This window comes from Dipodomys spectabilis, unplaced genomic scaffold (assembly GCF_019054845.1).
Source record: "Dipodomys spectabilis isolate Male_0828 unplaced genomic scaffold, ASM1905484v1 ptg000002l, whole genome shotgun sequence".
NCBI lineage: Eukaryota > Metazoa > Chordata > Mammalia > Rodentia > Heteromyidae > Dipodomys > Dipodomys spectabilis.
In genome coordinates, this window is record NW_024870679.1 from 41,944,813 (window position 1) to 41,970,610 (window position 25,798).

A 25,798-nucleotide genomic window follows, 5' to 3' on the forward strand; every position below is an offset into this window, starting at 1 on the left:
TAATGATTAACATTAACACCCACAAAATGCCAAGCACTATACAAACGAATTTACATAATAATGGATAATATTCTCCGGACATTATTAGCTGTACTTTCTAACATAAACCGGTGACAAAGTGCTTTCCTGTAGATCTCATTTTACAGATTAACAGGCAAGGTTCAGAATTCATCCCAAGCTGGAAACTGAACCTCAGATTCTCCAATTCTCTACTGATTATCTGGTTTCCTCCGCTTTTCCCTTATTATTTATTATTTCTGCTTTGCTGTCTTGGGGCGCTGGAGGTGGGGGTGGAGAGGGTCTTCAATGAATCCCACCCATTTTGCTCTGGTGCCCGCCCACCTTGAGGATGTCATTACCACTGAGCCAATAGAAATGGTCAGAATCGCATCAGGTCCCGCCCCCCAGGCATTGAACCTGTTCCGATTTGTTCCGGTGCTAGAGTTCATGAAAAGAACACATGCCTATTGGCTGATGACATTTGAAAGACGGCAGAAGAGGGAGCCACTCACCAGCTCTCGCGCGGTGCCTTCTGGGAGTTGTGGTCTAAGAACCTAGATTCCCGGGGTGGCTTCGTCGGGACTCAGCGTCCCAGCATCCCCCGCGTGAGCCCCGGAGCACTTCCGCCCGGTTGTGAAGTGGGTGTCTCGGTGGGTGAGTCCGGGTGGTGGGGCGGGGGCATCCGAGACTCAGGCAGGGGTTGGAGGCTTAGGCGGTGGTAGAGTCTGTCACAGGGGGGCTGGGGAATGTGAGAGGAGAAAAGCAATTTCAGTGGGGTGGAGGGTGAGGGGCGTCAGGGGATGGGCAGGGTCATGAAGGGGTCGGGGACGAGGAGGGAGTGTGAGGCCCAGGGACTGAGAAGGGACCTTAGAAAAGCCTGTGTGTGCGTGAGGAGGCAAAGGCAGGTTTTGGAAGTGGGGAGTCACCTCGGGTATGTGTGTGTGTGTGTGTGTGTGTGTGTGTGTTGGGGGGGGGGGTGTCTGGAGAGAATACCAGGGGAAGGTAGGACGTTTGGGGGCCTTGGCACGTGAAGAAAAGAGGGCCCGATCGTAAAAATCGCATTTCATTTTCTATCTGCCCGCCTAGACCATTTAACATGTTATCCCCTCTGCTGGTTGGTACTGCTATTAGAACCTGCCAGGCTGGACTGTCATGCTCTGCCCTAAACCCGCACTTCTTTCCGTATTCCTGATGGAAGTGAGTGGCATCGCCATCCACCTTGCCCACTTACATCACCTGATCCTTTTGTATTCATTCTTTAACACTCACGGATCGTCGCTCCGTTTGCCCTCTCTAATACGTCTTGAATCTGCCCCCATTGTGTGAAAACTTTCACAGAAATGTTCATCTTTTTGCTTCTGCCTCCACAGTGGTCAGATACATTGTTGCCAGTATGATCTATTTAATCCCTCCACATCTCCTGCTCTCATCACGTGTTAGATTAAGTTTAAACATCATAGCCTGATACTCCAGACCCTTCATAAACTCCCTTCACAGCCTGATTGTCCTATCTCTCAGCAGGGCTGTCAAGGGTTTTCCCCATTTGTTGGGAAGGCCATTTGGTTTTCTACCATTATGTATGTTTATGTTGTTCTTTCTGCTTAGAACACCCATCTCCCCATTCTTTGTCAAGAGATCCACTCTTTCTTCAAGAACCAACATAACTGTTACTCTGTCAATAGATACTTGGTGAAAGTGTGAATAGAGATGATCAGGGCAAACTTTGTTATTATACCAGATTGCCATGGATTTCCAGGGGCATGAACTTTAGTCTTCTGTCTTTTTGGCTGTCTGCTGGAAGAAACATACTTGACAGCGAAGCATAGGGGTATGTGAGAATCGGGCTGGGAAGGGTATTCATGAAGGGTCTGGAGTATCAGGCTATGATGTTGTTTGAACCTAGTAGAAGCTGAGGCTGATTCAGTGCAGATGGTAATGGCAAGACAGGAGGTGGCAAATACCTGGAATGTATGCTGCCACTTCTGTTTTATCCATAATAGACAACTTGGGAGCCATATTACTAAGCATGCTACTCTGTTCTAGGCAGTCACCTTCAATTGATTGGAATTGATGCTCTAAATGAAACCTATTTGATGTCCCTAAGGTTTATCACCTTAAATGAGATCATTTTGCTTTAAGACATCAGCCAAGGGGGACTGACAGCCATTGAGAGCTCCCTGATTCTGCTTGGAAGTCGCAGACCAGTCTTGGCCTTTCTCCTAGTCCTGAGGAGAATCTTCTGCTTCCCATTACAGTTCATGAGAAGGCAACCTCCTCATCTTCCCATTTATACTCAATACCCCAGGACCCAAGGTGCTTCTTAGCTCCTTATTTTTAAAGTGATTTTCATGTTTTCAGCTGTCTGAATGACTACCATATACACAGGAAAGTGTGTGGGAAAGGAATGGTTTAAAAGACCAATGTGGGCTGCAAATGTGGCTTAGTGGTAGAGTACTTGCCTAGCACACATGAAACCCTGGGTTCGATTCCTCAGTACCACATAAACAGAAAATCCTGGAAGTGGCACTGCAGTGGTAGAGTACTAGCCTTGAGCAAAAGAAGCTCAAAGACAGAGCCCAGGCCGTGAGTACAAGCCCCAGGACTAGCAAAAAAAAAAAAAGAGAGAGAAACCAACAGCAATGGGAGGATTTGAATCTGGGCCTATCTCCTAGCTAACTCTACCACTTGCTGGTTGTGTAACCTTAGAAGAATCTTCTTTGTAGAACTGAGGCATACAATGTTATTAATTGAGAATACAATGGGGTCATACTTTATTAGATACATTCTAACATCAGCACAGAAAATGAAAAGTTACACTAGACAAAAATCAGTGCTTGGAAATCCTCAACAGAAAGCAAGGCTTACGGGAACTAAGACCAGAGTAGGGAGTGGCACAATCATGGGTATCGTCTTCACATGATCATGCTGTAACAGATGTGGTGATTGGATTGGATGCACTGTTTCAATTATGTTATTTCTCTCTTCCTGGTCTTGGAATATAGTGGAGGTTGTAGGTAAGTGGAATGCAACTAAGCCCTAATAACACACCATTGGCTTGCCTGGTGAGAATTGCCACCATTTGGTGAGAATATGAATGTAGATCACTTGACACTCAATGGCCATTCTTTCTAGTCCTAGTGAAGCCTAGATATTCCTGATAGTTTCAGGACTGAGGATTGCCTTGTCTAGGTCTGGGCTCACTATGTTGACCTCCTCTCCACAATAGACTGTTATCCATAGTTGTCTAAGAAAGGAGTGGGAAAATTTTAATATATGGTCCTTTCAGTTTTCTGTTTTCTATTTGAGACTCACTTTAGGGATTTTCTTGTCTTCCCAGAAGAAAATACCAATTATTGGAGACTCTTGGCTTTGGGCCTGATGGTATCGCTGCTTGCCTGATGGTTGTGATATCTTCTATGAAGGACCCCAAAAGTCTCTGCTTATTATTGTCTCTCACTAGATGGTAGCTTTCATGAAGACAGGGACTTTCTGGCCTAGCTATTGTTGGATATTTAGCTCCCAGTACAATGTGAGTGAATGACTAATAAATTAACCCTTGTGCAAAACAGAGACAGAAATGTGTTTGGACTAGTGCCTCAGAAACGTGGTAGTTTAAAAATCATGAACAGTTCTTTAATAAACGTAGACCATGCCCAATAGATAGGTCATCAGGTTTTTGCCATGTCCGATTTATGGTTTGAATAAAAAAATTACAAAACTTTTTAACGAGCCTGCTATTTATTGGACACTGCATCAGATACTAGCTATACAGAATGGATGGTCCTATTAATATAGCCTAATGGGGCTGTAGGATATAGGAACAGATAATTTCAATAATGTGGGAGAACTCATATCTCAAGAGGTGTGTTCCAGCCACTTTGGGAACAGAAGATCTGGGAGGCATTTTTTTGGTGAGCAGGGAAAGCGTGGGCACAGGGTATCTCAAGGAGGTAACACATGGTCTGGTGACTGAAACATAAACAGGAAGTTGCTTCCATGTTCTGGCCCAGGGTTCTAGTCTAAGGTTAGGCATAGACTCAAGCATGTAACTCTGTGCTGTCCACCCAAGGGACCTGGCTGCTGGCTTTGCTTCCAGATCCTGGTCTAACTTCCTGTCTATAGGAAAGGAGCATCTCTCAGCACTCTGTGCTTTGCAAAAGTGGTGGAAGGTTTGGAGGAAGTGAGGAAAGTAGTACTCATGGATCCTCTTGCTTACTCTGTCCATTGTATTTTTGCCTTCATAGTCCCTCCCCCAGGACCCCTTTGAAGAACACATCATTGATGAAGGAGGTTACCAGATGAGGACAGCACAGCTGAAGATGGCTGTGGCCCTGGAATCTGAGGTCCAGACCCCTCCCCCTCCAGGGCCTGAAGACCTTTTGATTGTGAAACTGGAGGAGGACTCCTGGGGATCAGAATCTAAATCCCAAGAGAGGGGCCAAAACCCTGGCCTTGGTCCTGGTCCTGAGGTCTCCCGCCAGCGCTTCAGGCAGTTTCAATATAGAGATGCAGCCGGACCCCATGAAGCCTTCAGCCAGCTCTGGGCACTCTGCTGTCATTGGCTGAGGCCTGAGATTCGCCTCAAAGAACAAATCCTGGAGCTGCTGGTGCTGGAGCAGTTCCTGGCCATCTTACCCAGGGATATGCAGACCTGGGTGCAGGCACACCATCCTGGGAGTGGGGAGGAAGCGGTGGCCCTGGTGGAGGATTGGCACCGAGAGGCTGAAGCTGCCGGACAGTGGGTGAGGCAAATAGTTTGTTCTCCAAAACACCATCTGGGCAAGGTAGCAGGGCTATGATTAGGCTAATAATTGCCCTAAATCACAATATTGCTAACAGTGTTTACTGAACAAACAATGTTGACTTAGCACTGCTCTCTAGCAGGTACTGTTCCAATTGTTTTACTTGTGTTTGCTTATTTAATCCTGTTAGCATTTTTTCATAAGAGTAGTTACTATTAATTTTACCAATGAGGAAACAGGCAAAGAACAGATAGTCAGTTTGCTCAAGGTCACACACAACTCCCAGATGGAAGAGCCAGGATTTGAGTTAGTTTGTTTTGTTAGTTTGACAGTAGAGCCTGCCATCTAACCACTAACATAAACTGCCTCCTAGTACCTTACTCAATGTGATTGATGTGTTATGCTTTATCTTTAACACAGTCAGTCTCTTTGGATGTTTGTGGCAGAAATGAATGTAGAAATAAACAATATTTTCATTCTTATTTCATAGACTAAAGCCCTAAAAGTCAAATAGCTCACAGAGATAACTCATTTGATGGACCATAGTCTAAATCCTAAGCCTTAGGTTCCAAAGTCATTGTCTTTTCCACTGCAGATATAGATGCCTTTCTGCAAACCATGGAAACAATACTGCTGAGTTCATGAAGCCCAGGTGTAGTATAAACTAACATTTTGTGAGTGATCATTGTGTGTTTGTTTTAGACACTGTTCTAGAGCTTTCCCCCCGCTTTTTTGATGATGCTGGAGTTTGAATTCAGAGCCTTACACTTGCTACGCAGGTGCTCTACCAGTTGAGCCAAGCATCTAGCCTTGTTCTTAGGTTTTAAATATTTATATCCCTCATCTAATCAACTCAGCAACCAAAAGGTAGTTAATGTTGTCACTGATGTTTTTCTAGTGGGTCAACAAACAGAGGTAAGTAACTTGTCCATATTTATATAGCTAGATGGTAGAGCTGAGAAAAAGGAAGTGTGGTATTATGTATTTAACAGTCACAGTTTCGATCATTTGCAAGGAACCCTAGAGACATTTGATATAATATAATCTTGCTATGACATGGAGAATTTTAAATCCTGCCTCAAAGCTGGTGTATGTCGGCAGTTCCTTTAGCAGGCTATGGTTTGATCCATAACCTTCAACTAAACATAACCCTGCCTTTCTCTATTTGTTATAGTCACAAATTCTTATGACATCATACCTAATCCTGTTTTGCTGAGGAACATAATAGATTTGAAAATGTATGGCCTGCAAGTGGCAGGGGCTTTCTGTACACTTACATTGTAAACTTCTACACAGATGTGAATTTATGACAAGAAAAGGTTAAGGTCTATGCTTTCCTTTACAGATAATAATTAAAGTAGGAGAACTGAGTCTGAGGGAATGTGCCTTTTTATAATATACTTCCCAAGCTCCATATTATTTCTTTTTGAAGAAATTAGCTATTAGTCTATAGCAGTGAAGAAACAATTGGAAGTCTTAGGACTTCAGAGCTGGAAGAGGCAGAACTTGAGACCAATAGGATGAGCCTTGACTTAATTAAGTTCTTCTGATTCTTCTCTAAAGTGAGAGGGTTGGACTAGAAAAAGGTTATCAAATTAGGCCTCTTGTAAGTGTATCAAAAGTTGAACTGTTTCTAAAATGGAGGAAAAAAAAAAAGGTAACAGAATCTTCTCTACTTTTCTATGAGTTTTTTAAATTAAAATTTAAAATTACTTTCTCCTGAATGTTCATAAATTTTGAAACAAATAGATTTGTAAGAATGGAGCTTGCCTTTCTTCAGACATGTATATCATAGCTTGTGGTCTTGAGTTGCAAGGCACCTGTCCATATTATCATCTCTGCAGATAAAATGTTTCCAAATGTTGGCAAGGGAGTGAAATATATTACACTCCTCAGAGTGAAAAACCACCACCTAGCAAATGTACCTATGTTTAAGGTTAAGTGGCCTCTGAGAAAATTTCCCCCAAATAATCTTTCAGTTCTGCTATTTGTTTTTTAGCTTTTAAAAAAATTATCATCACTTTTTACAAAATCCCACTCTTCAACAAGAACACAGATAAGTTTTTTTTTTTTTTTTTTAAATGGACTTTAAACCGGGCACAGGTGGCTTATGCCTGTAATCCTAGCTACTCAGGAGGCTGAGATCTGAGGACTGTGGTTCAGAGCCAGCCCAGGCAGAAAACTCTGTGATATTCTAATCTCCAATAAAACCATCAGAAAACTGGAAGGGATGTTGTGGCTCAAGTGGTAGAGTGCTTGCCCTCAGCTGAAGAGCTGAGGGACAGTGCCCAGGCCTAGAGTTCAAGCCTCATGATAGACTAAATAAATAAATAAATAAATAAAATGGACTTTATTTTTTAGAATAGCATTAGGTTCATAGCAAACTCGAACAAAAGATAGAGTTCTCATTAGTCTCTGGCCTTTCTCCAAGCCCTATCATTAACAGTGTCCCCCACTCCCATGTTACATTTTGTACCATCAGTGAACATACACTGACATATCACGATCATCACAAGTCTATAGTTTATACTAGTGTTTACTCTGGGTATTGTATATTCTGTGGGTTTTGGCAAATTGGAAATTATATATACTACCATTATAGTGCTTTACAGAATAGTTTTGACTACCCTAAAATTCTGTGTATTCTACCTACCTATCATTTTCCCTCTCTAACCCCTGGGGCTGCTGATACATCTTCTGTCTTCATAGTTTTTTCTTTTCTAGAGTGTCACATAGTTGGAATCACACCATTCGTAGCATTTTTTTTTAATTGGCTTCTTTTACTTGATAATACATCTTAAGGTTTCTCTGTGATATTTCATAACTTGTTAGTTCATTTGTTTTTGTTTTCTTGTTGTTGAATAGTATTTTGTTGTCTGGATAGGCTACAGTTTACTTATCCACTCACTTATTGGAGGACATGTTGGTTGTGTTTTTGTAGTTTTGGTAGTTACATATAACACCATTCTGAGGCTTTTGTATAGACTCACATTTGCAGTTCACTTCAGTAAAGAAGCTGCCAAATCAACTTCCAAAATGGCCATGCCATTGTGTTTTCACCAGCAATGAATTACAGTTCCTGTTCTACGTCCTTGCTAGCGTTTTGTGTTGGGCTTTGCATTTTGACCATTCTCTTAGAAGTATCTCTAAGTATCTCATTTTAATATGAAGTTTATTTTCTCTGAGACATTATTTGAACTCAGTATCTGATGCTTTTACTGGCTGGCACTCTACTACCTGAACCATATCTCCAACCTCTAATTTGAAATTTCTTATAATAAATGATATGGAACATGTCTCACATGTTTGTTTATCATCTTTACAGTTTCTTTGGTGAAGTGTCCAAGGTTTTGGTCATTTAAAATTTTTGAAATTCAATTTAAAAAATTCTTTGTTTTATATAGTAGTTTTTGATCAGTTGAATCTTTTGAAAATGTTTTCTTCATCTTGTTCTCTAGACAGAATATTTCATAGAACAATTTTTAATCTTAAAAGACAGCTTAATACTTTTTTTTGGTAGATTATTCCTTTGGGCAAACAGCCAGTTACCATACTTAAGACCTTCTAAGTGTTCCCTTCCATTATGTCCAAACAGTTTTTATAGTTTTGCCCTTTGTTATTTAGGTCTTTAGTTCAATTTGAATTAATTTTTGTGAAAGGCCTAAGTGTGCATCTAGACTTGTTTGCTTTTTGCAGTTGATGCCCATTTTGGACCATATTACTATTGCTTCACTATCTTGCTTTGTTGTTCTGTTATAGTCCAGTTCACTATATTTATGTGTGTCTATTTCTGGGGCCCTGTTCTTTTCCCTCTGACTTCAGTTTATTCTTTCACCAATTTTGCATTACCTTGGTCACTGTAGCTTTATTGTAATTTTTGAAGACATACACAGTCCTTGGTATTTGTTCTCCTTCAGGACTGTGTTAGTTATACTGGGTCCTTTGCCTCTCCATATAAACTTTAGAATCAGTTTGTCAATATTCGCAAAATAATGTGCTAGGATTTTGATGGGGACTACAGGTACGGAAAGCCCCTCCCATTTGTAGCCCATACATTTTCAAGCCTATTATTTTCCTCAACAAAACAGGATTAGGTATGATGTCTTAAGAATTTGTGACTATAACAAATGAAGAGTAGCAGGTTGAAGGTTATGGGTCAAACTATAACCTGCTAAAGAAACTGCTTATATACAGCAGCTTTGAAGCAGAATTTAAAATTCTCTGTGTCATAGCAAGATTACATTATATCAAATGTCTCTTTGCAAATGAGCAAAACTGTGAATGTTAAATACCTAATACCACACTTCCCTTTTCTCAGCTTTACCACTTAGCTATATAAATATGGATTACTTACCTCTGTTGACCCACTGGAAAAACATCAGTGATAACAGTACCTACCTTTTTGGTTGCTAGGTTGATGAGGGATACATGGAATATTTCTTCTTTTGTTTAGTCCTTTATATCTTTCATCATAGTTTTAGTTTTCTTCCTATAGTGCTCAAATATATTTTGTTAGAGTTATACTTAAGAATTTTATTTTATTTTATTTTTGCTAGTCCTGGGGCTTGAACTCTGAGTCTGGGCATTATTCCTGAGTGTCTTTTTTGGGGGGAGGGGGTCCGGTTGTGGGGCCTGAACTCTGGGCCTGGGCGCTGTCCCTTAGCTCTTCAGCTCAAGGCTAGCGCTCTCCCACTTGAGCCATAGCGCCACTTCTGGCTTTTTTTTCTGCTTATGTGGTGCTGAGGAATCCAACCCAGGGCCTCATGCATGCAAGGCAAGTGCTCTACCACTGAGGTACCTTCCCAGCCCACCCCTGAGTGTCTTTTTGGCTCTACCACTTGAGCCATAGTACCACTTCCAGCTTTTTTAGAGTAGTTTATTGGAAATATGAGTCTCATGGACTTTCCTGCCTGGGGTGGCTTCAAACTGCAATCCTCAGATCTCAGCCTCCTAAGTAGCTAGGATTATAGGCATGAGCCACTGATGTCTGGAAGTATTTCATTTTCCGATAGGGTAAATGGCACTGTGCTTTCAATTTACTGTACTTTTGATTCCACTTCTTCATCACTGATGTACAGGAACACGATTGACTTCTTTATGTCTTGCAACCTTACTCCAATCTCTTGTTTCAGGAGGTTTTTTTTGTTTTTGTTTTTGTTGATTCTTTCAGATTTCTCCATAGGTAACATTTCATCTGCAAAGAATTATTTTCTTCCATCCAATCTGCATACCCATTATTTCTTTTTCCTCTTTGATTAAATTAGCCAGGTCTTCCATTATGCTGTTGAAATGAACAGTGAGAAAGGACATCCTTTCTTTGTTTCTAACCAAGCAAAAGCTTTGAGCTTCCTGCATTAAATAGGGTGGTAGCTATAGCCGTTTTGTTTTTTGTAGATGGTCTTGTCAAATTAAGGATGTTCCTTACTATTCCTAGTTTGTTGAGTGTTTTTATCATGTGGAATTTTGTCAAATGATTTTCTGTTTCCATTGATATAAACGTATAACTTTACTTTTTCAGCCTGTCAATGTTAAAATATTAATTGATATTCAACATTGAGCCAGCCTTTCACACATGGAGTAAATCCTATTGGCTATGGTATATATATATATATATTTACAGTTATTGAATTTGCTCTGCTAATTAATATTTTGTTGTTTTTACACCTAGCTTAATCTCTGTTTTTCTTTTATGGTCTTTGATTTTGGTATGAGGTTAATGCTGCCTCTTAGAATAATTATGGAAATATTTCCTCACCTGTCTTCTAGAAGTGAATATAGAGAAGTAGTATAATTTCTGCCTTAAAAATTTGGTAGAATTCACCAGTGAACCTGTCCATGCTTGTTTCTGGTTTGGAAGGTTATTATAGATTTAGTATTTCATATAGAAAATACAGGTTTATTGACATTGTTTGTTTCTTATGTGAGCTTTGGCAGATAGTGAATTTCAAGGAGTTGTATTTTTTTCATCCTAGTTATCAAATGTGTCAGCAAAGACTTTCTCATATTCTTTTATTGTCCTTTAATGTCCATGGGATTTGTAGGGCTGGCCTTGCTTTCATTTCTGATATGAGTAATTTGTCTTCTGTCTTTATTTTCTTACTCTGACTAGAGGCTTATGTGTGTTACTGATCCTCTCAAAGAAACAAGCTTTTGTTTTTGTAGATTTTTCTCTATTGAGTTCTTGGTTTCAGTTTCATTGATTTCTGCTCCAGTTTTTTTTTTGTTTCTTTTTTTTTTCTTCCGTTGGGTTTAATTTACTCTTATTTTTTCTCGTCTTTTCAGGTGGAAGCTTAGATTATTGATGTTAGATCTTTCTTCTTGTCTCACATCCATATTAAATGCTATAAGATTTCCTCTAAGCAGTGCCTTCACATGTTCCATTAAGTTGTATTTTCATTTTCACTTACTGAAAATACTTTTAAATTTCTCGAGATATCTTCTTTAGTCCATCTGTTGTTTAATTTTCAAGTATGTTGGCGTTTTCCAGCTAGCTTTTTGTTACTGATTTATAGTTTAATTCCCTCGTGATCCAAGAGTACACATCATATAATTTTCTTATTTTAAATCCATTAAAGTATAGTTTATGGCCCAAAATTAGTCTATCTTGACAAACGGGAGCTAAAAAGAATGTATATTCTGCTGTTGTTAGAGAAAGTACTTTATAGGTTTCAATTAGATCTGATTCCTCTCACAGTACTGTTTAGTTCAACTGTGCCTTTGCTAGTTTTATGTCTGTTAGTTCTGTCTACTTCTAAGAGAGGGAGCGAAGTCTCTGACTATAACAGTGGAATGGTCTGTTGTTTTTTTTTTTCTTACATTCCTCTCAGTTCTTGCCCCATTTATCCTGGTGCTCTATTGTTAGGCACATTAAGGATTAAGAGTACATGTAATACTTACATATATTGAGGATTATTTTGCCTTCTTGGAGTATTGACCCTTGTATCATTTTATACTTTTTTTTTTTTTTTTTTTACCATTTTATGCCACTCTTTATCCCTGATGATTTTTCTTATTCTGAAGTCTATGTCTGAAATTTATGTAGCTTCTCTCCCTCCCTCTCCTTCCTTCTCCCTCTCTCTCTCCTGAGGAATTCAGGGCCTTGCTTGGTAAGTAAGCAAGCACTCTACCACTTGAGCTACATCCTTAGTCCTTTTGCTTTAGTTATTTTTCAGATAGAGTCTTCTACTTTGCCAAGGCTGGCCTAAATCCATAATCTTTTTACTTCTACTTTCTTAGTAACTGGAATTACAGGCATGAACTACTTTTAATATTTTTATCTTTTTGGACCTGGACTGGCTGAGATCCTCTTATCTCCACTTCCTAAATAGTTGGAATTACAGGCTGTACCACCACCTTTACTTTCTTTTGAATAATGTTAGCTTGGTTTATCTTTTCTCCTCCTTTTACTTTTTAATCTATATTTGATATTAATCTATATTTAAAGTGGACTTCTTGCAGATGAAATGTAGTTGGGTCTTTTCTTTTGACTCAACTGCAATGATCTTATTTATTTATTTATTTTTGGGTCCCATCGTGGGGCCTGAACTCTGGGCCTGGGCACTGTCCCTCAGCTCTTCAGCTCAAGGCTAGCACTCTACCACTTGAGGCACAGCGCCACTTCCGGCTTTTTTTCTTTCTTTTTTTTTTTTTTAAATTTTATTTTATTTTATTTGAGAACATACTGTACAGAGGGGTTACAATTACATGGGCAGGATAATGCATACATTTCTTACCAAGCATTGCAGCCTCCTCCTTTGTTTACCCTTCACCTCCCTTCCCAGCCTCCCCACTCCCTCCCAACCAATCATACCCCCCCTCCCCCCCCCCCCCACCAACATTGTAAAGCTGGTTTTGACATGACATTTTGTACTTCTCATTGTTGCAACAGGTCCACCTGAATCCTTAAACGACTTGTTTGTCCCCATCTCCTCCACATGTTATACTGACATCAAATATAGTGAAAGCGGGGGTTACACTGTGGGGGAGGGACATACAAAGCAACAAAGAAATAATCTTATAAATGCGTTAGAAACACATGCATGAAAGAAACAAAAACATTAAAATACATATTTGAGGTTTTGTTTTCCTAACATCACATTATCTGACTTTTTCCGCTTGACTCATACCTATACTAGATATTGCAAATAAGGGAAACCATGGGACCTATGTTTCTTTGGGCCTGGCTTACTTCACTTAATATAATTTTTTCCAAGCCTTTCCATTTCCTAACAAATGGGGAAATGTCATTCTTTCTGATGGAGGCATAGAATTCCATTGTGTATATATACCACATCTTCTTGATCCATTCATCTACTGAGGGGCATCTGGGTTGGTTCCATGTCTTAGCTATGGTAAATAATGCTGCAATAAACATAGTTGTGCTGGTAGCTTTAGTGTGGCCTTGTTTGTGATCATTTGGGTAAATGCCCAAAAGTGGGATTGCTGGGTCGTTGGGGAGCTCTATGTGGATTCTTTTGAGGAACCTCCATACTGCTTTCCAAAGTGGTTGAACAAGTTTACATTCCCACCAACAATGAAGTAAGGTTCCTTTCTGTCCACATCCCCTCCAGCATCTGTTGTTGTTAGAGTTCTTGATTTTTGCTGTTCTAACTTGAGTGAGGTGATATCTCAATGTTGTTTTGATTTGCATTTCTTTTATGGCTAGGGATGTTGAACATTTCTTCATGTGTCTATTGGCCATCCTTCTTTCTTCTTCAGAGAAGCTTCTCTTTAAGTCTTTCCGGCTTTTTTTCTTATGTGGTGCTGAGGGCTTCGAGCATGCAAGGCAAGTGCTCTTCCACTGAGCCACCTTCCCAGCCCCGTTATTTTTTATTTATTTATTTAGTTAGTTCAGGTTGTGGGGCCTGAACTCTGGGCCTGGGCGCTGTCCCTCAGCTCTTCAGCTCAAGGCTAGCGCTCTACCACTTGAGCCACAGAGCCACTTCCGGCTTTTTTCCTTTTTGCTTATGTGGTGCTGGGGAATCGAACCCAGGGCCTCATGCATGCAAGGCAAGTGCTCTACTACTGAGCCACCTTCCCAGCCCCAAATGATCTCTTTTAAATGGTGTATTTAGACCACTGATAGTATAAAAATACCTGGTCTGATAATTTTTTGAAAACTTCCTGGCCCTTAGATGAGACAAGAGGCCTTAAAAGGCTTCAGTTGGGCATTTCCTATCCTCGAGTCTAAGAGTGGAAAGAACTGGAGTTGGAACCTCATTTCTGCAAGTTAAGTGAAACGCTGGTAAAATAACTCTCCTGAGGGCAGGCCTACTTAACAGCAGGCTTTGTTAATACAGCAGAGTGTGCTGGTGTGTTCCCCCTTAGCCTTTGGGATGCACAAAGGGATTTTTCTGTGATGTACACTTGAGAACCTGGTACCACTCCTGTGTATAAAACTCACAAAGTAAGCTGGGTGCTGGTGGCACACATCTGTAATCTTAGCTACTCAGGAGGCTGAGATCTGAGGATCATGGCTTGAAGCCAGCTTGGGCAGGAAAGTCTATGAGACTCTTATTTCCAATTAACCAGCAAAATGCTGTAAGTGGACCTATGGCTCAAGTGGTAGAGTGCTAAGCCATGAGCACCAAAGCTCAGGGACAACATCCAGGCCCTGAGGACCAACACAAAAAGAAATAACAAAATAAAGCCTCACTAAGTGTGCCTGCCTTCTGCTCTTCCAGCTTTTTTTTTTTTTGTTATTGTTTTTCAAAATGGTTATTATAAAGGTGATGTTCAGAGGAGTTGCACAAGTCAGGTAATGAGTACATTTCCTTTTGGACAGTACTCCCCCTTCCTCTTAGAGCTTTTAATCCTCAGAGTTGTCTACACTGAGCCTTCAGCAACTTGTCAATTACAGTTGAGTGTTTTTGTTTTTTTTTTAAACCCCAGCACTAGTTCTTAAAGATGTTTCTGCTCTGGTAAACTGTATGCCATGTGAGCTTCCTGCCCTGATGGATGCATGAAGAGCTGTTGATTTTTGAGTTTGTTCACCTTAGTACTTGTTGAGCTAGAGTGGCAACTTGTAAGCTCCTTACCTGCTGGGTTGAAACCAGATTGCTAAATTATTCTTGTTTTAAAGGTGATAAACAGTGGTTACCTTTACATAGTCAGGTAGTAAGTACATTTTCTATTGCACAGTGTCATCTGTTCCCTCCTTCTCATCTACCTCCTCCCTCCCCTTTCCACCCACAGATTGCATAGTTCACCTTCCTTGATGGCCTGTGCAGCCAGTGTGCTGCACTGCTGCACTTTCTCACCATTTTCCCTGATTCTGTGCCCTCCCTCAATCCTCCCCCAGTTGTGCATGTGAATACACCTTATAAGGTCAAGAATACAGAGTCATCCACAACTGAAAAAACAAATTAAGAAAAAAGTCCTTTTTTCATATCTTTGGAGTTCATTTCAGTATGCGTATTATTTTATATACATCTGAAGAGGCGCTTGGGTATTGCACCTTTGTGATTCTCTCCTATTCTCTCTCTCTTTTGGTCTCACTGTATGTGAGTAGCTGGAGTTCTGTGTAACTGGTCATGTCCCAGTGTGTTTTAGATCTAACTTCTGCATATCAGGGAGAACATGTGCTGTTTATCTCTGTGGTCTAGGCTTGCCTCACTTAACATGATTTGTTCAAGTTCCATCCATTTCCCTGAAAATGACATTATTTTATTCTTTCTAATGATTGTGTAAAATTCTATTGTATATAGGTACCACATTTTTTGATCCACTCATCTATAGTGGAGCATCTGCATTGGGAAACCAGAAATTTTTGCTGTATTATCTTTTAGATCCCTTTTTCTTTGTCATCAGTTACTGTCTGTGGACTCAGGGTGTTTCTATAGGGATGGTGGTGGCTGAAGGGGCTGAGGTTGAGAATAAAGACAGTCACCGCAGCTGGTCACACAGTACCTCTAAGTTATAATTACCTGAGAGGCAAACAACTTATTTTTATGCTTATAAATTATTTTCCACTGTCACAAAACTTTACATAATTTATCTTTTTATGAGTCAGAAATGTGTTGAATAGTAGCAGCATTTTTTGGTAGAGGGAGAGCCTAACTCAGGGCCTCATGCTCTCATTTGGCTTGGCTTTTTCACATAAGACTGGCACTCCACCACTTAAGTTACATATCTACTTCTGGCTTTTTACTGGTTAATTGGAGATACAAAAATCTCACAGACTTTAATGTCTCAACTGGCTTCAATTTGTGATCTTCAGTTCTCAGCCTCCAGAATAGCTAGGATTATAGGCATGAGCTCCCAGCTCCCAGATAGTGGCAACTGTTTTGAAACACTTGTATAACTTCCCAGAGCTGAACAAAGCAATGATCTTTTGGTAGAAAAATGCTGGTCTATATTCTTAGTCTGGTAACTTTGTCATTATACTTGAAGCTGTCTTTGAGTCTTAAAGAGCCTTTTAACTCCTGGATCATACTCATAGGCAAAATAACATTCTGTGTTACTGAAGTGGAAGGACCATTGTTGAACTGACCTTTGGGAATTTTGATCCTCTGTGTGCAGGAATTGGAGTTGTGTGCAGAGGAGAGCGGGTCTTTAAAGGCAATGCAAGAATCTCAGAGTTTGCAGCTGCAGCCTGCAGATGAGTGGCCTGAGACACAGTCCCGGAAGCAGTGGATGGAAAGTACATGCTCAGGCATTCCCAAAGATCTACCTGCCAAGATGGCGCCTCAGCCCTTGAAAGAGAGTGGTGAGTACCAAAAATCTGGCAACATAGAGATGAAGCCAGAGAGAGAGAGTTGGAGGTAAGGAAGAGCACACTGTGAGGATCCTCAGGACCCTTCCAGAGGACCACAGGGGAGACATAAGGTTTATTAGAGGGGCCATATCTCCCCGGGAAAGGGAGCACATGGCGTAGGCCCACTTCTAAGTCGCCGGTGGGTGGGGAAGTGAGGGAGGAAGTAAGGTAAATGAGTGCGTGGGTGGGTCTGGGCGGAGAGAGGGAGTGGCCAGCTGTAGGGCAGGAACTCCAAGGCAGGGAGGAGCTCAGGTCTGGATGGAGCTGAGGACTAAAGGTGAGGATAATGCTAACACACACAGGAAAGGAAGGATACGCAGAATTCAAAGCAAGGGATAATATCTGAAGGACACACTTACTGACAAAGTAAGAAAGTGAAAGAGGAGGAAGCTTTTGATAGTGCCAGCGAGCTCACTGCAGCTGGAGATTGGGAATGGGGTGAGTAGGGAATAGGAACTCCATGTTCTAGAAGGAATGTGGAAGAAGAGGTCTGTGCTGGCCATGGCAGTAACTCAGTGGGATCCAAGCATTGTTTTTAAAAAAAGGTAGATTTTAGAAGAAAGTGGTTTTTAGAGTCAGACCTTGGAGTTGAGAGTTTTTCTTTTTTTCTTTTTTCTTCTTCTAGCTGTCCTTACTACTCGACTTCCAATTGTCTCAAAGATAGGAAGCATTGAAGACTGGGAGGTGATAGCTGAGTCACAGGTGAGCTGCAATTTGTTCTTTCCCTCCTATCATTTTTTTTTTCTTTCTCATACCAGAGCTTGAATCCAGGGTCTTACAATTGCTCAGATTACTTGCATGCTTGGCACTCTACCACTTAAGCTGTATTTCCAGCCTGGCTTTTTGGTGGTTATGTTAGAGATAGGTCTCATGGATTTTCCTGGCAATCTCACTGGCCTTGTACTACCATCCTAGATCTTAGCCTCTTGTGTAGCTAGGCGTGAGACACCAGCATCTGGCCTGTCATTACTCCTACTGTGTCCTTGCCTTCCAGTGTCTTCCTCTTCCCCTAGGCTCTTCCCAGCAAAAGAGTGTAAAACCCAGGGTGTTAGCTATGGCCCCAGCCCAGCCTGTGGGACCTTTCTGTGGTCTTGACACTGTGTGATAGTCTTACACAGATCTCTCTTGGGGCCTGATAGGACTCCCAACCTGTTTCAAGGATCCATAATATTTAAAGTCCTTCTCTTGCACATGTCACAGGAAGCCTTGGACCCCGTCAATCATGCTGACAAGTTGCTCTGTCAGGACCCTCCAACAAATGACTGTGAGAACAGCGTGCATCTGGGTAAGGAAAGCATGCCCTTCCCCAGGGCCCAAGATGGCCTGATTCTGGTACACTCAGTTCCCAAAGAGTTGTGTGCCACTCCTTTAAGATTTATAGCTCTGCAGTCTCTGGAATTTCAAAGAGAAGACACAACTTGCTCCTTCAAACTAACATTGTTCCTGCAGAGTCAGTATTCCCAGATTAGGGTTGGAAGCATGGCTGTCCAGAGCTGGCCCTCTTGTGGCTCCTTGACTTCCTCTCCTCAGTACATTACTCTGAGCCAGGAGCTGGGCCTAGCCTGCTGTCTCAGAAATCCAGTCTTTCTCTATCAAAAGAGATCTGCCTCTCTGGGGCAGACTCAAGTGAATGAAGCCCGATGAGCCCGGTGTATAAAACTGTAAAGTATCATAGGCCTTGACGTACTTGACGCCCATGTGACCAGTGCAGACTCCTTTTTCTGTAGCACACCTGCATGGGAAGCCAAGCACTAGTGAGCCCTCTGCCTAGGAAGCTGGGGTTACTGGGAGGGGAGTTAGACATGAGTGCGGTGAAGTAGAAGATACCTCTGACAGGCCTGACCCTTGGTAAGGTAAGATATAGAAGTTTCTTGATTTGTTGTACTTCCTTGACAGTAGGATTCTTTTTTTTTTTTCTTTTTCTTTCTTTTTTTAAAATATGGGTACTATGGCTTAAACTCAGGGACTAGGTGCTATACCTTAGCTTTTTTTCATCAAGGCTAGTACTCTAGCACTTGAACCACAGCTCCTTTTCCAGCTTTTTGGTGGTTAATTGGAGATAAGAATCTCACAAACTTTCCTGCCCAGGCTAGCTTCAAATGACCATCCTCAGATCTCAGCCTTCTGAGTAGCTGGGGTTGCAAGCATGAGTCGCTGGTGCCTAACATCATATGTTTTTACTTATCATGTGCTTGGATGTTGCTGATAAGTACCGCTGCCATCAATCTAGCACTTGGCCACATGTGAAAGCTTGCTTGAATTATGGTCAAAAAAAAGATGGCAGTGTCAATAGAGGTCATAAGTTTCCTGGCAAGAGAGATACATGCACACACATACACACATGCACACACCTACTGGAATTCAGTCTGATTGGGCTGATTTATGTCATGCTTCTGTCTGTGAGTCATTCATAGTCATTCTTTGGCATATAACAAACAACAACATAACAACTACAAAAGTAAATGACCAAAGCAGTCACTTACCTGTTCTGGTAGGATGATCCTGTTACTTCTCTCCAAGGAGACTCTTTCATCAGACTCTCTAAGTGAAAGGATGTAAGCTTTAGAACATTTTGGACAATGTTCAACAAAACACTTCTATTTAGTCATTTCTCTTCTTTTTGTGTAGGAGCTCTAGTTTCAAAACCAAGTGTCAACTCCCAGTCAGAGCAAGGACAAGAGTTCTGGAGTCTAAGCCTGATGAATTCTGGGAAAAGGAACTCTGCAGATTACAGCTTACATAGTGAGCAAATAAAATCAGCTCAGGCATTGGCCTGGAGGGACTCAAAGGCCTGGGAGGAGCAATACCAAGGCGATGTGGACGACATAAAGGTGTCCGGCGTTCACTGGGGCTATGAGGAGACCAAGACTTTCCTGGCAATTTTGAGTGAATCTCCTTTCTCTGAAAAGCTCCGGACTTGTCACCAGAACCGCCAGGTATACCGAGCCATTGCAGAGCGGCTGAGGGCACGGGGTTTCCTGCGGACACTGGAGCAGTGTCGTTACAGGGTCAAAAACCTCCTGCGGAATTATCGGAAAGCCAAGAGCAGCCACCCACCAGGGACCTGCCCCTTTTATGAGGAGCTGGAGGCCTTGGTGAGGGCTCGGACAGCCATCAGAGCCACAGATAGCTCAGGAGTGGTTGTGACACTTCCCAGGCTGGGGGACAGTGATGCTGAACTGGATGAGCAGGAGGAAGGGGGCTGGGAGACCGAAGAAACAATAGAAGATTGTGATAGTTCTGGCCTAGCCACCGAGGAGTCTGCCCAGGGGTCCAGGATTGCAGGGGGTCCAGCTCTGCTCCACAGTCGTATTGGTAAGAACACGGGGATTAAGCAGATGCCGATTCTAACCCTGTTTACTAGCCAGCCTGTGGTTCCTGAGGTTAAACACAGACTAGAGGTCTGGATTGATACCACTAGATTAAGATGCTAAGTTCCTTAGGCATCCTCAAACCCTCACTTTGTTCCCCCATGATGAAATCTCCTTGCCCAAGTCTTCTTAATTACAGAAGCAAACACTTGTAAGACAGACTTGTATGGCAAGACCCCAGTAGTTCTCAGCGCACTCCAGTTCATATGGGAATGATAGTAGGTGTTACAAGAGTGAACTTTTAGCTCCCATGGGAACGTTTCTCTTAGTATACATGAGCCTATGTGCCTGTGATTTCACAGATGATAAATTTGATGTGGAGAGACATCAAGTGAAATTCCAAATAGACAGCAGAAACTAAGTGTCAACTTGACAGTCCATGTCCCAGTAAAGATGAGACAGTGAAGCATTTGATTGAAAGATACACAGGGGTTCCTGCCAATTTCACATGGCTTCCTTCCTCAGTGCCGCCTGCCTGGGCTGCATCACTTACCTACATAGGAACTGAGCTTAGACCTCCTTCTCTTTCTTTCCTTTAAAAATAACTTTTCAAGTAGTTGTACAAAGGAGCTGCCATTTAACAAAGCAGTTTATGAATAGAATGCATATTGACCAATGTCATCCATTGATCAACATTCTCACCCATTCCCCCCAACCCATCCCTTTCCTCACTTTTCTTAGTTTTGTAGGCTATATATTGAATTTTTTGGCACTTAACAAAGCATTTTATGTATATAATGCATCTTGATCTATGTCACCCTCCAAAACTTTGTGGTATATACAATGAATTCTTGACTGCCTATCCTCTCCTTCTCCCTCATTCATCTTCCCCTCTCCCCTGTGCCCCCCTTTATTGTACTTGTCCATTATAAAGAATGATATTGTGCCACTCGTAAGGAAATGGAAAAACTTGGGAAAAATTACAGTAAGTGAAATAAGTTAGACCCAGAGAAACAAATGTTGCATGTTTTCCCTGATTTATAGTAGCTTGGATATACCTGTAAATCTATATGTAAACACATTGGATGGTATGCAGGAGGTTATAGATGAATTAACTAAAGTATAATAGACTCTATGGGGAGGTCAAATAGTATAATTCTTTAGAAAGACTAAGTCAAAGCCCAACAAAATAAGTACCAGGAGATTAGATCTCCTTTTCATTCCTTCACAGGAGAGGAGAGGGAGCTGGATGCTGGTGGTTCACTCCTGTAATCCTAGCTACTTAGGAGGCTGAGATCAGGGAATTGGAGTTTGTGGGCAGGAAAGTCTTTGAGACTCTTAATCTTTAATAAAAGCCAGGAGTGCTACTGTGGCTCAAGTGGTAGAGCACAGGCCTTGAGCAAAAGAAGCTCAGGACAGCACCCAAGCCCTGAATTCAAGTCCTAGGATTGGAACCAAGTGTGTATGTGTGTGTGTGTGGGGGGGGAGCATCATCAGTTGGACCTCTGTTGCATAGGTTTCTCAGTTTTATTAAAGGGAGAAGTAACAAAAGAGATAGATAATATGTGATATAGGGAGAATCTCATGGATTCCAATTGCCAACCAGTTGAAGCCAAGTGAGTGGGTTCAGTTGGTACACTTTTCTTTTCTTTTCTTTTTTTTTTGGGGTCCGATTGTGGGGTCTGAACTCTGGGCCTGGGCACTGTCCATCAGCTCTTCAGCTCAAGGCGAGCACTCTACCACTTGAGCCACAGTGCCACTTCTGGCTTTTTTCTTTTTGCTTATGTGGTGCTGAGGAATCGAACCCAGGGCCTCAGGCATGCAAGGCAAGCGCTCTACCACTGAGCCACCTTCCCAGCCCCTCAGTTGGTACACTTGATAGACTATGACCACCTAAGTGTTCCCCTTCGGAATATTCAAAGTGTTAATAGGACCTTTTAGAACAGGTGTTGTAGGATGCTCTCGCTGACTTTCCTAGCAGACTCCTGAGAATGAAGTTTGTGTTCCTAAGTATCTGGACAGTTTCTGAGTTGCTTGTGTTCTAGATACTTAAAAGGGCAGGTAACGCCAGTCCTTAATAACTCAGACACAGCTAAAATCTCACACTTGTGAATTCTTCCCTCCTGACAGCAGGTGTGCACTGGGGCTATGAGGAGACCAAGGCTTTTCTGGCAATTCTTAGTGAGTCTCCATTCTCTGAAAAGCTTCGCACTTGTCACCAAAACAGTCAGGTGTACCGGGCCATTGCAGAACGACTATGTGCATTAGGCTTCTTGCGGACACTGGAGCAATGTCGTTACCGATTCAAAAACCTCCTTCGAAGCTACCGGAAAGCCAAGAGCAGTCAACCACCAGGGACCTGTCCCTTCTACAAAGAGCTGGATTTATTAATGAGAGCTCGGACTTCCATCAGGGCTATGGAGATTGTCAGGGTCCCTGGGTCTGGGCAGAAGGATATTAAGACTGATGACCAGAAGGCCTGGGGTGAGTTGGCAGATGGAGATGTCATCAAACCTTCAACCCCATGCCCTAAAACTCCAGATACAGGTAAGCCTAGAGCCCTTGGGAGTCCACAGATCCACAGACATGTAAATATAGGTGACCTTAAGAATGGGATTGAACAGGAGAAAGGTGTGGGCTTTCTCACATAATCTCTAGCTCTCTGATTATTTTTACTTAGTATGGATTACATATGTGGACAATTATAGAACTTACTCAGTCTTTTTTTTTTGATTCAAGTGTTAGAAGTTTTATTGATGTTAACATTCCATGAGGTCATATTTAAATCAAATTGCAAAAAAGTTTCAGGAATACAAACTAGCCTCTGGTTTAGATGTCATCTTTCTTCTAATTTTAATGACATATATGTCTGTATGAGGTGGGTTAGAAACCTGTATCTTCAGTCTCATGGAATCCATGTTAAAGAACCCTGCTTGGTTGTACATGTCACAACATACTTGTATTAAATCCATTGTCCTCAGTTTCCCATACTGGACTGCCATCTTGATTTCTCAGTGGAAGGATCCATTTGACTCTTTAATCTGAGTTGGGTGGCTTGATAAATGTTCCCACCAATGTCTTGCTGCTTAGGCCTTTTTTACTTCATATGGGGAATCAAATTTTTGCTATGTAAAACAGGTTTTCCAAGGGGTTTCCTTTTATCCTCAAGGATAAAAACCTGTCTTCAAAATGGCACACACCTGGGACAAAAGTTGTATTTGTTCACAACTACCAGCAATCAATTAACTTTAAATCTTGGAAGTTACCAGGCCTGCGCCGCCCTCCGTGAGCTGGTCCTCCAGTCCTCGGGGTCCGAGGGGCCGCCCGCCCAGCCTGGCGCGGGGCCTTGCCGAGCCGCCATGGCCTCCATGGCCTTCGCGGAGCCGCCCAGTGGAGCTCCGGCCCCCCCTTACTCAGTCTTGTATGACACAAGGTCTAGTGAATTACTAGAAGAAGGAAGGAGGGGTTTATTATTGAACACTGAGATAGGGTAATTAGCCAGGGAGACTGAATAGCCAGCTGCTTGGTCTGGACCTTGTGGGGTTTTTGGTTGAGGGCATCATGTTCCAGACTGTGTGGCTGAGCTGTGCAGGTTATATTCCCTGAAACTTGATAAATTTCAAGTAAGTCACATTTATAAGATGTGAGGTATAAGATAACAAGTTCACATTAGTCAAATTCACATGACACAAAATACAGATAGATACATCAGGGCTAATTAATGCATGAACAAAACTGTATTCTGTCTATTCTTTCAGGGTTTGAGTTGAAGGATGAAGATCAGATTTCAGAGCAGGACATTTTTGAGGATTTGCCTGGAGCCTTAGCAAAATGCAATACTGAAGCTGTGTGTCAAGCTGGTTGGGAGGAAGACAGTGAAAATGAGCATGAAGGTGCAGGGGAGTGGAAAGAGCCTCCCCAGGAACAGTGGGACGACTGTTCTTCTGAAGAGGACTTAGAAAAACTCATTGACCACCAAGGCCTGTACCTCGTGGAGAAACCTTATAGTCGTATGAAAAGCTTCAGCCGGAGTTCCCACTTTCTTGCCCACCAGCAGACTTACACTGATGAGAAGCCCTACAAATGCCTGCAGTGTGGGAAAAGCTTTAGTGACCGCTCTAACCTCAATACCCATCAAAGAATCCACACTGGAGAAAAGCCTTACGTATGCCTTGAATGTGGGAAAAGCTTCAGTGACCACTCCAATCTTATCACCCACCACAGAATCCATACAGGAGAAAAGCCCTATAAATGCGGCAAATGTTGGAAAAGCTTTAACCAGAGTTCCAACCTCCTGAAACATCAGAGGATACACTTGGGAGGAAGTCCCAACCAGTATAGTGAGTCTGGTGGGGAGGGCTTTGAACAAAGTCCATCTTTTAGTGTTCCATGGCAGAATTCTGCAGGGAAGATATCTGAGCAACTTCAGAGAGTTGGTGTGAACTTGAGCTCTCCCAGACCCCACAGTACCAACTCAGGGGATAAACTGTATCGGTGCTTTGAATGTGGGAGATGTTTCTCAAAGAGCTCTGCTCTCCTCAGCCACCAAAGAATCCACACTGGAGAGAAACCATTTGAGTGTGCTGAATGTGGGAAAAGCTTCAGTAAGAGCTCCACCCTGGCCAACCATCAGCGAACCCACACTGGGGAGAAGCCATATAAGTGTACGGACTGTGGGAAGTGCTTCAGTGAGCGTTCCAAGCTCGTCACGCACCGCCGAGTCCACACAGGGGAGAAGCCCTACAAATGCCTCGAGTGTGGGAAGTTCTTCCGGGACCGCTCCAACCTCATCACTCACCAGAGGATTCACACAGGAGAGAAGCCATACAAGTGCAGAGAGTGTGGGAAGTGCTTTAACCAGAGCTCTAGTCTTATTATTCACCAGAGAATCCACACAGGGGAGAAACCCTACAAGTGCATGGAGTGTGGCAAAGATTTCAACAACAGCTCCCACTTTAGCGCTCACCGGAGAATCCATACAGGAGGGAAAACATCATAGGAGGACCCCTCCACTCCCAACAAAAGAGCAATCCCTCTGAGTTCACACTTCCTAAGATTTTAAACCATATACCAGAAAGAAATCTTCCAGTTTTTCAGTTTTATACCCAGGGAAGTAGTAGTCTTGGTAATTGCTAGGTAATTTGGAATTGAATTACAAATACTAAGTAAGGATCCAGAAGGCACTTTTCTCAAGTGTAATTTGTTTTTCTACGATAAAGACCTCCACAACAGCCTTAGGCTGTCCTTGTATTTGCTGTCATGTGTGAGCTTTATCAGTATTTGAGCCAGACTGGTGACTTAGGGGATTAAATCAGTGACCTTGACCAATGATTCCAAACTGTCCCAAACTGTTACTTGGTCTCTGCCCTGTCTATGGAGTTTTCTTGTGGGGTAGTTTGCTCTCAGGGCATATCCTCAGGAAAATATGAGACTCCCTAGTGAGAGGGGGAAGAGCTGAGAACCTAGAGCCAGTGGCCTAGTGATTAGTTCATGAATTCTCCCTTGAACAAATATGGAAATTGAGATGCTCTAAAGATGAAGACCTGGGCTGTTTAGAATTGGTGAAGTGCTTTGAGCAAGGCCAAGCTATTATCAAAGTGATGAGTATGATATTTCGTCTTAATAGTAATAGGAGTGAGAGATGGGTTGGCTAGGATTGGGGAAAACACAACCAAAGTGATATTTTAAATCTCTTCTCAGAAGTGGTTTCTGCTTCTTGTTATACTTGGCTGACCAGACTTAAGCCTGGTAGAGCTAGTGGCGTCCCCTCCACTGTTTAATCATCCCTGGCCTCCCTGGCTTCTATTTGTTCCTAATCCTGATGACAAGACTGAGGTAGAGGAAGTTGGTATATGGTTCTCTATTGAGAAGTTCCACGTTCCAGCTTCACGGTAGCATTTTATCATGAGTTCTCTTTACTTAGTCTTACCCAGTTAGACCATTTGAACCAGCTTTTCACATAGGCCAAGTTGGACAAGTTCACCTGGGTG

The 25,798-nt window shown here is 42.2% G+C and overlaps 1 protein-coding gene across 2 annotated transcripts; it reads left to right on the forward strand.

The window, feature by feature from the left end:
* The first annotated feature begins 588 nt into the window (after positions 1-588).
* Positions 589-24,819, forward strand: Zscan20 (zinc finger and SCAN domain containing 20). 2 transcript variants are annotated; one of them, XM_042685506.1, is made up of 8 exons: positions 589-650; positions 4,245-4,742; positions 16,263-16,449; positions 17,123-17,199; positions 17,698-17,782; positions 19,126-19,812; positions 21,939-22,355; positions 23,567-24,819. In XM_042685506.1, exons 2-8 carry the CDS (start codon positions 4,299-4,301, stop codon positions 24,805-24,807), a joined length of 3,138 nt encoding a protein of 1,045 aa, XP_042541440.1. In that variant the 5' UTR covers positions 589-650; positions 4,245-4,298; the 3' UTR covers positions 24,808-24,819. The 2 variants fall into 2 exon arrangements, with proteins under 2 accessions (XP_042541440.1, XP_042541444.1); XM_042685510.1 differs by lacking the exons at positions 589-650; positions 4,245-4,742 and adding an exon at positions 5,337-5,394.
* Positions 24,820-25,798: the final 979 nt, after the last annotated feature.